This window comes from Panthera pardus, unplaced genomic scaffold (assembly GCF_024362965.1).
Source record: "Panthera pardus isolate Hobbes unplaced genomic scaffold, ASM2436296v1 HiC_scaffold_8, whole genome shotgun sequence".
Lineage (NCBI taxonomy): Eukaryota > Metazoa > Chordata > Mammalia > Carnivora > Felidae > Panthera > Panthera pardus.
Window position 1 is genome coordinate 122,716,302 of NW_026527013.1, and position 14,816 is coordinate 122,731,117.

Sequence of the window (14,816 nt, forward strand, 5' to 3'; positions counted from 1 at the left end):
ATGGAGGATCCCAATCTGATTCACTCATACATTCAACCCACATTTAACAAATACCAGTCACATCCAATGCACCATGCTTTTGAGGAGCATATTTCCTACTCAACAAAATCACATTGATGCACAGGAGAATGACATGCACCCAATTATTTCTTGCACATGGAATTAGAGCAGCATAACTGGATAAGCAAGATCTCTTTTATGTGGAAAGATCTAAGAAGGCTTCATGGAAAGAAGCAATATTTGAATTGGATCTTCAAGAAAACATAGGCTTTCAACAGGTAAAAATGAAAACATTCAAAATACTAGAAAGATTATGAATGAGGAATGGATAACAGAAAACACAAGGTAAATATGGCAATCAGTGAGGAGGAGAGCTTGACTGGAACTTAGGATGAATGGAAGGGGGTAACAGAGACAAAGCAGGAAAGTGAGGTGGATGCAGATGAGAAACCCTTAAAATCCTACACAAGAAGACAGCCTTTATTAGCCAAAAGGAAGCCAAAGGAGGTTTGTTGTTGTTGTTGACATGGCACAATCAGAGACACTGTGGGAAAAGTAATCAGACATAGGTATGCAGAATGAGATGAAGAAACCAGAGTAAAGAGAGGGGTTAAGAAAACTCATTGGATACTCTAAGAAATGGGCAATGAGACTGGACCAAGATCATGAGAATGAAAATAGAAGTAAAAGCCCACAACCTATTAGAAACCTGTCTACCATGGGCAAAGGGGGAGAACAAAAAGTTAAAGTTGAAGAAACACACACAACAGACGATCATATGAAGTGACTCAAAAGTGTTGTTGATCCTGGGTGAGTAGGAAAATGGTAATAATTGTAATTATCATATACAAAGATGGAAGAGAAATGAAGACTGAATTGTGCCTAGATGATCTTCTTGACTCAGAAAATGGCAACCCACTGACAAGGTCATTACTGCTACTAGTATCTACATATACTACTCAGATTCAGTGCCTGAGCTACTTACAGTATCTCAGCACCCTCTCTTACCACACTCAGTTCCTAACTCCTGCTACACCACCTCTCTGGCTCTAGATCCCTGCACCTGTGCTCCTCAGACTCCTGCTGCTATATTAGGAAGGCAACTGAATGAGAAAGGAATGAATGAGTTGTAGTTGCCTGATACTCTGACCTCTGACCAAACTATCTATGTAGACCCTCCATCACCTTCCTTTCTTCACCTGAAATTAACTGCATTGGGCATTATCCTTTGTGCATCTCCGTGTCCATCTGTGATCTGTGCTCTAACCAAACCATTTTGCTGTTCTTTCTGGTGTACCTTAACCTGCTACCATTCACTGTAAAGTCACTTGATTCAGTTGGCAATCTTGGAACGTAAGTTAGACATATTCTCACAGCTGATACGCATGTCCTTACTACTCTGAGAATGTATTAGTCATCACAAATATTGGAAAATATTTTTCAAAGGACTTTATCTCTTAGAAGATCCTCATGTCCCTGATGTCACCAATATTTAGACTCTAAATATCAATACTACTAAGTAGTGGTATCCAAAATTATCCGTAAGTATGTGAAACTATGCGCATTGATTTATCCAATATCCCCTTCAACTTTCTCCAAAAGTTATTTGATTGTCATTTTTCACGGCAAAAGTAAGAACAACAGTCCACTAATTCTCTGTCTGTGATACTGAAAGAGCTTCAGAATTCACCAATGAGCCTTTATATGTCCCAGAATGAGAAAGGGGGCACAGCTCAGCAGAAGATGCACTTGCTCACACAAGGATACAAGTGCTTAGAAAGTAGCCTTCCCAAAGGGTGATATCCACTCATCTTCCCACCCCCCACACATGACAATCTGTTATTAACAGCAAAGGTGGCAGTTCTGCTGATGACTCATTAAGCATGCTGATTCGTGACAGCATAGGCAGACCTGACTACGGGAATCATTTGCTGGATTTAATCAATTATTGGGCTCATCAAATGTGATTACTAAGCCACATAAAACTCCAAGTGAAAGAAGGCATAAGACAGTTGGAGGAAAAAAAAATAGTTCCTTGTTTTGCCTTGCAACAGATAGGCTCTATTATCTACATGTGAGATATCCACTCTACTGATTATCTCCACACGTTTTTATCCTGGGCTCTCTTCCTTCTAATGTCCAGAATATTTGTGAGACAATTGCTTTTTTGAGAGAAAGCCTAAAGGATCAGTAAAACATCCACTTTTAAGATAACTGAACACATGAAGAAAACAGAGAAAAAATTCTCAATTATCCTGTTGGACTTTAATATGCCCATACTTCCAAGCACCGTGAATAAGAAGCAATATTATTTGTGATCTAGTGAGAGACAAGTGTAATGTATAATGGAAATATCTTCCCAAATGACCGACTTATTCCCAATGACCTTCAATACTAATAGCACTTACCATATTCTAATTATTTTGTTCACATGTGCCTTAACTGCAAGTCTGCGTACCTCTTAATAGAGGCGATTTCTTACACTGTTGACCTAGAAAAACACAGGTTTGAACTGTGCATGTCCATACACACAAGATTATATACACACACACACACACACACACACACACACACACATATACAGCACAGCACTTTAAATGTATTTTCCCTTCCTTACGATTTTCTTAATAACATTTTCTTCTAAGTTTGTTGTAAGAATACAGTATATTATACATACACATAACTGTTTATGTTATTGGTAAGGCTTACAGTCAACAGTAAACCATATTAGTGATTAAATTTGGGGGGAGTCAAAACTTATACACAGATTTTCAACTGCACAGAGATTGGTGTCCCTACCCCCCATGCTGTTCAAGGGTCAACTGTATATGTTTTTATTTCCAGTACTTATTTAAGTGTATGGCAATCGTATTAAGTAAATGTGTTAAACTGAAAGATTTTTGTAAAGTACTTTGCATGTGACTATCAATCTAATTTGATGACCAAAAAGATGAGAGTGACCACCTTTGGCTAAAGTTATTTGGTCGTAGAAATGTCTAGATTTATAAAGTGAGTAAATCAGATATAGTCAGAACCAGAACTTCTTACATTATCTAAACAGAGCTAAGATTTGATAATCAAGCAACCAACCAACCAGGCAACCAAGCTACAATTAATAACAAATCAACAAAAACCTTTTTGCTAATGAAGTTTTCCCTATCTGATGTGGCTTGAAATTCCAACTCCTAACCAGTCTGACCAAATTATTTCCACAGTCCAGACATGAAAACAGGACATGTGTCTGCAGAGGTCCCTGAGGTCTGTGGATAAGTCCTCATTTGTACCTTTGCCTCTGATTCTGAGGACCAATCACAGCATTTCCAGGCACACTAAAATAGGGGTGTGAGTACGTGCACACATGTGGGTGCACGTGTGCGTTAGAAGGACTTCTAACATGAATTCGGCTTATAACACCATCTCTGGTAGCAATTCCTTTCTTTAGTAGCAACTGAGAAATATTAGATTATTTTTAGGTATTTGTGATGATTGTATACATGATCTGGCATACTTTCTCAAAGATATAAACTTCTCAGAGCCAGACCTGATAACTTGAATCTGCAGCTGTATTAAAAACAACCTGATGAGAATTTTCGGGGTAAGCAGGTCTCTTGAGTAATCCCTCTAGCTGTCAAATTACCATGTCACCACTTCAACGAATCCCTTGGAACGATTGGCCCTCGTGGACAAGACTCATTCATTCACAAGGTGAAAGGATGGTTCCCCTTAATTGTGTTGATTTAAGGCCTAATCCAATAAGGGTTTCTGTGCAGGGAGAAGCTTACCTACTAGTTACTGGTGTACTTGCTAAGCCAGTAAAGAGTTCCTATAACATCATTCCCTCGGTTGAAATTCTGGTCTTGGAAGAGACGAGTATATTTTCCTTAATATTAAAAGTGAAATTCAGTAAAACCACTACCATAACATTCTTTGGGGCTACTAAGATCTGCCTGGTCCTTGATAAAATATTTTTAAAAAGATACCTACTTCAGTTAAGTTGTAGTAGGATGATGATGACTTTGAAAGCCAGAGGATTTTTTTTAATTCTTTTTAATGTTTATTTATTTATGAGAGACAAAGAGACAGGGCATGAGCGGGGGAGGGACAGGGAGAGAGGGAGACACAGAATCGGAAGCAGGCTCCAGGCTCTGAGCTGTCAGCCCAGAGCCCGACATGGGGCTCCAACCCACCAACCATGAGATCATGACCTAAGCCAAAGTCGATGCTTAAAGGACTGAGCCACCAAGGTGCCCCATGATTTCTTTTTCTTTAACATGGCTTTGAAAGATAAATAAATACATAAGTGAAATGAAATGAAGCCTAGGACTCTCGTCCTAATTTAAACACAGGTAGATTATTTTTGTATCCTGGGCTCCTAATGTCCAAAACAAACCTATGAGATCTAAAGCTTTTTCATATGACATTTATGTCATTTAGTTTTCCTACGTGAAGCCATCAGCTTTATCTGACTAATTATTAGCTGAGGCCAAACAACTACACTTAGCATGCAACTAACCAGCTGAGTCCGCACTAGGATGCTTGTCCCTAACATGAAAAAGGAATCACAGCTACAAATGAATCATCAAATAGACAAGCATACATTCAAACAGACCAGCATCTGAAAGAGGTATCAAGACATATTTAAAAGTGTCTCTCATTTATCAAATGAGGTATTCACTTAATCCAAATTTACAGATCCCTGGAAAAGTCCTCAAACAAGATCATTCTGAAAAAAGTTATAGGTTTGGTGTATGAAGAAGGTCTCAAATTCTTTAACAGCTTTCCATCAAGAGATGTAATCTATGTGCCCTTCTCTTGAATCTGGGTGGGTTCTGTGATATCTTGACCAATAAAATACAGAAGTGACACTGTACCAGTTTCTGGACCCAGGCTGTATAATTAAGAGACCAGCATCTTCTGCTTCTAATCTGTTGAAACACATGACCTAGGAAGCCAGCAAAGAGTGCAACTACCATGAGACCACCATGCAATGAGAAGCCCAAGTTCTATGCTGGAAGGTGAAAGCCATGTGCAAAGAGAGAAAGAAACAAGGAGCACCAAGTCTTCCCACATGTGAGTAAAGAAACAATCTTGAAAGTGAACCCTCCATCTCCAGTAGCCCCAGCTCACTCCAGCTGGGTCAGGTGCAAACCACTCAGCCAAGTCCTTCCTGAATTCCTGATTCATAACACTGTGAGCAGAATAAAATGGTTGTTTTAAGCCATAAGTTTACGGATGGTTTGTTATCAATGACAGATTAGTAGACATGGATCTATTTCACATGAAAATATGTATATGATTAAAAATAGAAGAGCTCAAACCAACCCTCTATTAATTTGCACTTTACATGACTTCAATGAAGCTGGCACAAGACAGTCTATTTTTTTATTACATCGACATAATAAGAAATGCAACAGCATTCATGTAAGATATGCAAAAATATGCTTTCAAAAATAATCTACATAGTAATTTGAAACTTGACAGGTTTGAGCCACTCTCTTGTAAAACTCCCTCCAACCTATTTATCCCTTCTTAAAATAAAATCGAAGCAACTTTGAAATATCTCATGCCCCAGGTTAACCACAAGTAAAAATGATAAATTACCTTTTACTACTGAAGACTATTATGCCCTCTAATCTGAGTGATTAATTTATATCCTGTTCAGTGGTTCACATGCAATTACTACCATGAACCCGATGAACTTGAACAAGACAGAATTATTTTGCCATCTGTATAAACTCACTATATTTAGAAAAGTATAGCAACCTCCAAGAAGCCCTAAGGTTTTGTTTATCTTCTCTCAACGATGTGTGCACCTCTAAATCACATATCAAATTGTAACACCACTACTTTAGATTATCGACTTTATTTGGAAACCACAGGACAGGACTCTCTACCATGAGATGATGCTCATTAGAAAAGGTAAGAGTAAAGTAGTCATCCGAAAGTACCATTGTTAAAACCTACTGCATTGGTGATTTTTTTTTATCTGAATGTAATCTGTTTAATGTTATAACACCAAAATCAAATCTAATCGATGAAAAGTAGACACTAGCCTTTTTGACTGAACTGCGGGCTTCTAATGCTTGGCAAACAAAAGGTCTGAGCAACGCTATTTCTTTGGAATGTGCTTTCCAAACTCTTCTCAATAAAACAAAGTAAGGGAGGATGATAAAAGATGATATTCTACTTTAAATTATCTTTTCCATGGTTAAACCAAAAAAGACCAATAATGCCCTTGAAGGAATTTGTACCTATTTTGAGCTCAATAGCATTTTGTCAGAGAATCAGACAAGTAGGAACTGCAGGCAAAGGAAAATTCAAACACTAAAAGTATACTTAAAGATGCTTTTATACTCCCATCCACAAACCTTCAGCACCTCCCAGGCCAGCCCCTCTCCGGTCAAAGTTTTAGTAAAGTCATTAGGTGGATCAGCAGTTAACAGGCCTTTTCATCCATCAGATCCATTCTCACAGGAAGGTATATACTCACAGTGCCACCCTAAATGTCTGCAATCAATTTTTAATTCCAGCAGCAGTAGTGATCCAAAGATTAAGCGGGGACCTCACTGAGAAGGAACCAAGAGACTGTTCATTACACTGAACGTCCACCATGAGCCAGACTTGTGATGAGATGCACCATTAATGACTCAACCAACCAGCTCCCCTTTCTCAGAAAGACACTCTTACCTCTGGGATGTTTTCTTATATTTCCTCCTGTAGGAAAAGAAGCATAAACACACATCAGAAAAGGGTTTGTGGCAGGCAGTGAATTAGAAAAGGTAACTTCAGCAGGGATGGGTATGAAGAGGAACTTCAGCAGGGATGGGCATGGAAGGTTCTTTCTGTGAAGCTTGTGAGTTTCCAACACCAGCTAAAAGTTTCAGATTATTGTGTCATATTGTGCTCAGATGCATACAAGCAGTCTTAACAGTTACAAATAGCCTCCCAGGAGCTCAGTGGCTCTGCCCTCTTATGTCCTTCCCCTTCCCCTTTGAAGGCAGTGTAGTATCTGGGGTGAGGTCAGGCTTTAAAGACCACAAGACCCAGATTCAAATACCAGCCTTTCTATTTGTTAGGTTCATGGGGTTGGTGAGGAGTAAATGGGCAGGGTCTTGTAAAGCATTTCTTTTGTCTGGCACATTTTAAACACCCAATAACTATTAGCTATTGGTATTGTAACTATTATTACTATTGCCTACACCATATAGCACCCGAGTCCCTTTAAGAATGTGCCTTTTACAATGAAAATGAGTCTTTCCGCTAAACCATAAGATCAGACATAAGCTCTTCCCAGAAGGAAGAAGGGAGGAAAGGGACAATGAGAAAGTCTAGAAGCAAAGGGGTAAGAGCAGCAGTAGGAACTTGCTAATGGCTCAGCTGTGGGCTAGTCTTCTAGAAGAACACTTCCGCAGGAGCAGAAATGGCTGGAGTTCTAGTGCACCTCTGCTATTTAGCCTTGGGCAAATCTACTGGGCATAGAGCTTCTTAATCTATCAAATGGAGATAATATCTGACCTGGCTATCTCACCCAGGTCATGGTGGCATCCAAGGGGAAAGTGGCCATCAAGTTTACTATCCCAATATCTCAATGGTTTTTATGTTCATGTCAGTTTTTGCAGATTCTAAAGTCTCTCAAAAGAGTCTGAATAGGATCTTAACTGGAGGGGATTCAAGGAAAGAAAGCGGTGGGAGAGGAAAATGTGTCTTCCTTGCTGCACCTCCAGGAAGTGCAATGCTTCCCAGTTGTAAAGAACTAAGGAGTTCCACACCTACGCTCCCATTACAGTCACTGCATCCAGGAAACCAAGCCACTGATTTGCTCATAGAGCTGTATGTCACACATTTTTTAAAAAGGGCACAGATGTTTCAAATTCAGAATCACTATGACCTGTTACATCTCTGTTCAAATGAAAAAAATGAATGACGGTGTTAGGTGTTAAGTGAAGAAAGCAGCATGCAACGCGGAACCTACAGAATGATCTTGCCTAATGTACCGAATATCTATCTGAAAGGAAACACCAGAATGAAAACCATGACCACAGGGTAGTGGATTAGTCGATCACTGCCTTTATATTTACTATTTTTACGATTATTCTGTACCTGTATATAGTCACATATACAGATATATAGGACTATATGAATATATAAAGATATTTACATATTTGAATTTTATCATACATAAAGAGAGGAGGTCAACTAACAGAGTGGGTTAAGGCTTGAACTTTAGAACAAACTGTTCTGATATTGGCTCTGGCACTTAGCTCTACAATATGTGACCAGTTCTTCAACTCCTCTGAGCCTCAGTTTCTTCATTTATAATGTGGGAATAATCAGAGAGCCTCTCCCAAGACCTTGTGATAAGAAATAAATGAGATCGCCCACATGAATGTCAGTTTCACAAACGCAAATTCTTTGTGTGGTTCCCCACAGTAACCTAGTGCCTAAAACAGCACCTTGCACCCCCTCTAAAAGCTGTTCATGGACCCCATCAGCAGTGACAGATCACTCTTCAGGCAGTAGCCAAGGGCAGAGGTTCCATCTACAGGCACAGAGCACAATGAGTTGTGGTGTGGCCCATGCCCTTGGCCCTTGTTAGGACTGTTGTCTACTAAACTGTGTTAAGAAATCTCTGGCAAGATAATAATAATAATAATCCATTGAGAGTGTGCAAGAACCAAAGACAATTGGGCAGGCAGGCCAGATGGATGCTCCTGGCTTCTACCCAGAAGCCCAACTAATTCTATCAGCAGAGGGTATCTTCAAAGGTCAGAAGAAGACAACCTTTGTTATTGGCTTCCACAGAATTCTCCTAGCATTTGCCAAGAAACATGCAAAGCAAATGCTGGGAGCGCTGAGACAAACAAAGATGAACAAAAATTAGAAGAGCTTCCGTTTCCAGCACCCACTAGTAACAAGCACTCAAAACACATGGCTAATCCTCACAATACCACTGTTAAAATCCACTCTCTGAAAGAAATCTGGATTCTAAAAACAGAAATGAAGACATGTACCTTAAGTGTTATTTTATGATAACAACCAATACAAGGGGGGTGGCTCAAAAAGCTTCGTGAAGGAGGTAGTTTTGACTGATGGCTGGGATTTCAGCAAGGACAAATACGAAACTATGAGACAAACAGGTAAGGAGAGCATGTCTAGCGACCTCAAACCAGCCCAGCCCAGCCTAGCCAGATATGGGAGGAGATAGGCTAAAAAAGTGCTGAGGACAAAGTTAAGAAAAGTATTATAATTTATACCCTGTTTTAAAAGATGATACCTGGGAGAAGGGGTCACCTTTTGCATTGCCTTGTCTCATCTCCAAGTATGTGGAAAGACAATAGGGCTCTGGAATGTGACAGACTCAAAACCTAACCACTACCCCCACTCCCAGCCGTGAGACCTCAGGTATGCTCTATGCTAAATCAAGCTTTAGTGTCCACATCTGTAAAATAGAAGGAATGATCTCAGAGGGCATAGCCAGGTACATGTATGCCATATAGACATTCTAAAAATTTTGCATCTCCTTGCCCCTATTTTGAGCCTCTTGAGGTCAAGGATCCTATCATGTAGATCTGTGTATCTACTCCCAAGGGCTTGCACATCAACTAGCACATGGGTGGCACACAACATGCTTGTTGGCAAAATAAATGAGTCATTTGCAGCTGCCACTCACACTTACCAAAATACTGGTTGTGCTTTTGGTAGACCCAAAGAAACAGAGACCAAAAATCTGATTTTCAGTATAATCCACTCCTGACACTCACTCCTCACCCTCATAGATGCATCCTTGGTTTCATAGACCTGAAGTTCTCTCTTCCCATCTTGTCCCAGATAGTTTCAGAACCAAGGCAGATCCAATCCAAATAGTGTCATCTTATACCGGGGTTGAAAGGTCGGCACTTAAAACACTGGAGAAAATGTACTTCCATGGAAATTACCCCACTCAAGATCCACTCACAGATCATTTGGACTGGGCAAGATCAGTGAGGCCTGAATGAGCCCTACTTATCCTTCAGCTCTCAGCTGAGACATCACTTCCTCCTGAAAACCTTCTAGGGTCTCCCAAACTGGACAGTGCTCCTTTTGTATGTCCCACGGTGTCCAGACTTCACCCACATCATTGCACTTGTCACTCCAGATAGTTAGGATCTGTTATGCTGATGGCAATGATAGCTTGTCTGCTACCTGCTGGTGTTTCTCTCTTTCTTAACACAGTGACTGTCAAATGGCAGTTACTCAATATATTGCTGGGGAATGAAGAAGTGAATTTATCAAGAAACTGATCAAAAACTTCTTTCTTTCTACTCATTTCCTTCTGTTCAGCAATGACTTACTATGAGCAGTGAGGACACCTACAACAGCCATCGTTTTCTACACACACGAGGAATGTAGTAAGAGAAGGCTGGGGGCCTCACAGTTGTGGAGCATCTCCTCTGTCCCATGTCCATTACACAAAGTAACTCACTTTGACATCTACAGACCCTGGGAGGGCTACCTCACTTTTCACTTGATGGAAGGGAGGTTCAGAGAGGTTAAGTAACTTAGCTAAGGATACAAAACCTTCAACTAGTTGAGAAAGAAAGCAAACTCTGAAGGCTTCAAAGAAAATTATGCAAATAAATCAAAGGGTGCCAAGAGGGAACTTAGACACTAGACAAAAATAAACAAAACCAACAACGATAAAACAAACTGGGTCCTTTCCTTCCAAACGCAGGAAATGAACTGGAAAAGAACCCAGTTTATTTTTGGCCTTTTGTTTTTAAGAACTTCATCAGAATTTATCCCTGATTCATAACCTGAAAGACAAAAGGAATATTTTTAAATGTTCTGTTTTGTTTTTTCAAACTTACTTCCAATTTACAATTTTTTGAAACCTGAAACAATACATTGCAAATCTCAAAATTCACACAGCTAGAATGAGTCGATACAAAAAGTAGAGAATGACCAGGGGCTGCTGTGCTCTGAAATCTGGCAACCCTGGCAGCATGGGAGATGGAGATGGCATGGCTTCATGCTCAGACAGAAGGCCGGTCATCTCCACAAGGCCAGGCCAAGGGAACTGTATCCACGAAGGTCTAGAACAGTACTTTGCAAACTGTGCCCCAGAATGGGCTCTGCCCTCCTCACTCTGTGGACAGGCAATACAGCATTATGCTGATCACTTGCCTGGACTCAAAGCTTCCTCCAGCTTGGAGTGTCCAATAAGCTACGTGACCTTAAGCAACTTCTATCACGTTCCCAACCACCAGTCTCCTCATCTGTAAAAGCTGGTTAACAACAACACCCACTGCACAAGATGATGTGAGAGTCAAGTGTAAGAATAATGTAAAGCCTTTAGCACAGTGCTGGGTATTCAGTAAGGGTTTAAGAGTCAGCTACTATATTAATAACAGTAATGAATAAATAATAATGTTATTTTAATTCAATAGGTTTCCAAATTTTGTTTGAAAAAAAAAAGCTTTTCATTGATTAAAGAAGCAAAGAAAAAAGGCTGCAGATTGTTTTCTAAAAGTTAAAAAAAAAATTGAATACTTGCAATTCTCCTTATCTTAGAACACTTGAACCATGAATAAAGCAGGTGCTAACCTCAGTGTTGCTAAGAGGAAAAGGAACCGAAACCGTGTCCAGCTTACCCCCAAGCCCGAAGGACCCTGCAGGCTATATACCGTGCCACACACTCTGGCTGTGGTCCCAGTAAACCTAGCAGAAGTACACACGTCCTTCTAATGTTGAAGTAGGACCATTGTTGAGAAGGCAGGAGAAAAAAAGTAAAAGTGAGTATTTATGAACTAGACGCCATAATAATCCTTAGAAATATCTCAAGTTACTTTGTTTTGAGAGGCAGAGAGAAAAAGAGAGAGTGTAGGGGATGGGCAGAGAGAGAAGGAGACAGAATCTTAAGCAGGCTCTACACCCAGCATGGAGCCTAACACAGGGCCCGATCTTTATGACCCTGAGATCATGACCTGAGCCAAAATCAAGAGTCAGCTGCTTAACTGACTAAGCCACCCAGGCGCCCCTTTAAAGTTGTCTTTTGATAAAGATTCTTTTTATCAAGCACTCCCTAAAAACTGAAGCCCATTGAGTTGCTAACACAGAATCCCTAAGCACCCACCAGAAGTTTTAACTCAATGCAGAGACATGATGTACTATAACCAGCATTGACTGACCTGTATCCACTTACCTCTTAGGCAAATTAAAAGCCTCCTGGTCTTCACTGAAAATCAATGTCTGTTTCATGTGGAATGTTTCTATGGAATTGTGGATTGACCAAGAACTATCATCAGTGTATGTATGTGTATGTGTATGTGTACATGCACGTGTATAGAACAGGAAGTGAGGAGCTGGAAAATTTCCCCTCAAAGGCTTCCATCCGTTTATATCCAGCTGATCACATTCTGAAAAGTGAATACTGAGATGAGAACATCACCAAAGAGCAAAGGGCACTGACCCCCAATATTTTAAAAAGTTACCGAAAGTTCTCCATAGCTGTGTCATCTAGCAGAGGCTTCTAGACACTGAACTTCATTTTACCTCTCCTGGCCCCAGCCAGGGAGAAAAAGGATGAAATTAAGCAAGCATAAAAGGGGTGATTCTGTCCATAGTAAACCTGGACCTACTTGGGGACAGAGCCCAAACAGCAAGGGAACAGCAAGAAACAACAAGGCAGGAGCAAGGATGCTTCTGAGGGGCTTTATTTGCTTTTTGGGTGGCTTGGAGTTCCCAAAGTACCAGACATGCCCACAATCAAATAAATGTAAGTTTCACATACTCCAAAGTCAAACAGATGATTTGGGAATCATTCCTGATAGCCCGGATAAGTGAGGGTTGAATAAGCACTGATGTTAAATTACGAAGCGGCTGGCAGTCTTTCGTTTTTTTTTAAGTGAGTATCTTTGAGTAAGAGCCATATGGGTGCTACAATAATGAGGTTTATAAATAGGCTTAATATTCAAACAAGCTGGCTTTAAAAAAAAAAAACAAAAAAAACTTGTGTTCAGTTTCAAAGTTGACAGCAAGATACCTCCCAGTGGGGCACAAGAGGGTTTTCCGGTGTGGGAAGTTGAATGTGCAACAACTACGCATGCACAGTGAGAACTCTAGCTCTCGGCCTCCAGTGTTTGCCGGCACTTCCAGGCAATGGTGACTCATTCTGCTCCAGATCCCATCTCCATCCTTCCCTACCAAGGTCACTACTGCTGCTGATACACAGACAGCTTTGGAAATCTTGGTTCTCGGCCCTCAGTTTCCTAAAGGGAGAGGAGATTGGGGGGCAAACTCAGAAAAAGTGCACAGAGTTAACTGAGTGGAGTTAACTACATGTTCTCAGGAGTTCAGCTCCCTTGTGGGAAAGTGGACTACAATAAAATGTCCCAAATACCCATGAAATGAGCAAGGACCTGAATGATCATCTGATCCTCCAGTTTTGTTTTTCATTGGCATATGGGTTACAGGCTGAAGAGAACCGGATATCTCTGGAAACTTCTGAATACGTCTTAAATCATTTGTATGAACTACTCTACATGCTGCTGAGAATGGAAGGTCCTTGTACATTTCTTCTTAATCTACCAGTGATTTCATTTCCATGATGCATACATTAAAACCTAGACTTGCAAAGCTTTGTGTATATTGACTGCTTGATGGCACTTCTCATATTTGGAACAAGTAAATGCCATTAAGAAAATGTATATAAATTGCAGTCTCCTGGCACCTTCTGGAAGAGTATTGGGGAGCGGGAGAAGATATTAGAGAATGTGAGAGATTCTCTTCCGTTACTAGCTCAAATATTTCTTAACTGATGAGCTACAGAATGAAAATCCATATGGGCAAGGATTCTATTTTCTTTCATGGCCAAAGATCCAAAGCAATATAAAAAAATGAAAAATAGTAAAATGATATAAGCTCACTTTCACCTGGAATAACCCAATAATTACTAAAGGGTTGTTTTTCTTTAAATTTTCTAGAGAATTTTTCTGCTAGTTCTTTCTTTTTGGGGGGGTGGGGATTGTCCCACAGACTCACACTCTTCCATTTAGCCTTGTTAGAAAAGGAAGATCATATTCAGAGTCAGCGACTCCCAAGGCACAAACCTGCAATATGTACTCATCACCCAAAGTGATGAGATCAAATTCAAATGAAGAAGTGAGGTTTGGGGACGAGGAAGGTGAACCCGAAGAATAAGAGAACGCTAATCTGAAGCAGAGCTGTAAATAAGACCATCGATTTTTAACTCACTCCTAGAAGCAAATATGTTTGTACCTAGTGCTGGCTGGGCCCTAGAAAGAGGAGAAATCTTTAAGAATTAATCCAAACTAAACAACCCCACAGGAAGCCCCACCTGGAACAGCACCAATTCACTCAGCCAATCCACACGGTGCCCCACGCTCCCATATTCCCGAAGGCCTGTTTCTTCATTGTTCTCCCTCCCCAGCCCCCTGTCTGCCTGCAGACAGCTGGCCAGACATAGAAATCCAAATCTCTTGTTCATGCCTGCTTCTCTCCTGGGCCTGGGTTAAAAATTCCAGCACTCGAATTACTGTCCAACAGGCCCCCAAATGGGACTCCCCCTCCAAAGAAAGCTGAAATCTTCTTCTGGAAAGCAAGGCTTTTTGAACAGACCAAGCACTATTTCCCTCCTGCTTAAAGCTAGGCAGTGAGCTAACCACTGGCACCAACAACAAAATATGGAAAGGTTTTTAGAGAAAGAAAATAGAAAGTAAATGTCATGCTTGTAGAAGTTCAGGTAGTACTTTTTTGCATAAATTATTTATCCCTCTATTCACATATTTACAACCACTTGCTGTGTTATAAGCACAGCA

At 40.4% G+C, this 14,816-nt stretch overlaps 1 protein-coding gene across 10 annotated transcripts in view; it reads right to left on the minus strand.

Annotated features, from left to right (window-relative positions):
• The window catches only part of PDE1C (phosphodiesterase 1C), a 509,522-nt gene that overhangs the window by 280,037 nt on the left and 214,669 nt on the right, over nt 1-14,816 (minus strand). For 2 of the 10 annotated variants that reach the window (XM_019443750.2, XM_019443751.2), the window contains exon 3: nt 6,688-6,714. The exons of the other annotated variants lie outside the window; for them this stretch is intronic. In XM_019443750.2, coding sequence (XP_019299295.1) covers nt 6,688-6,714 — 27 coding nt within the window. The remainder of the gene's footprint in view (nt 1-6,687; nt 6,715-14,816) is intronic. 10 annotated transcript variants of the gene reach the window in all.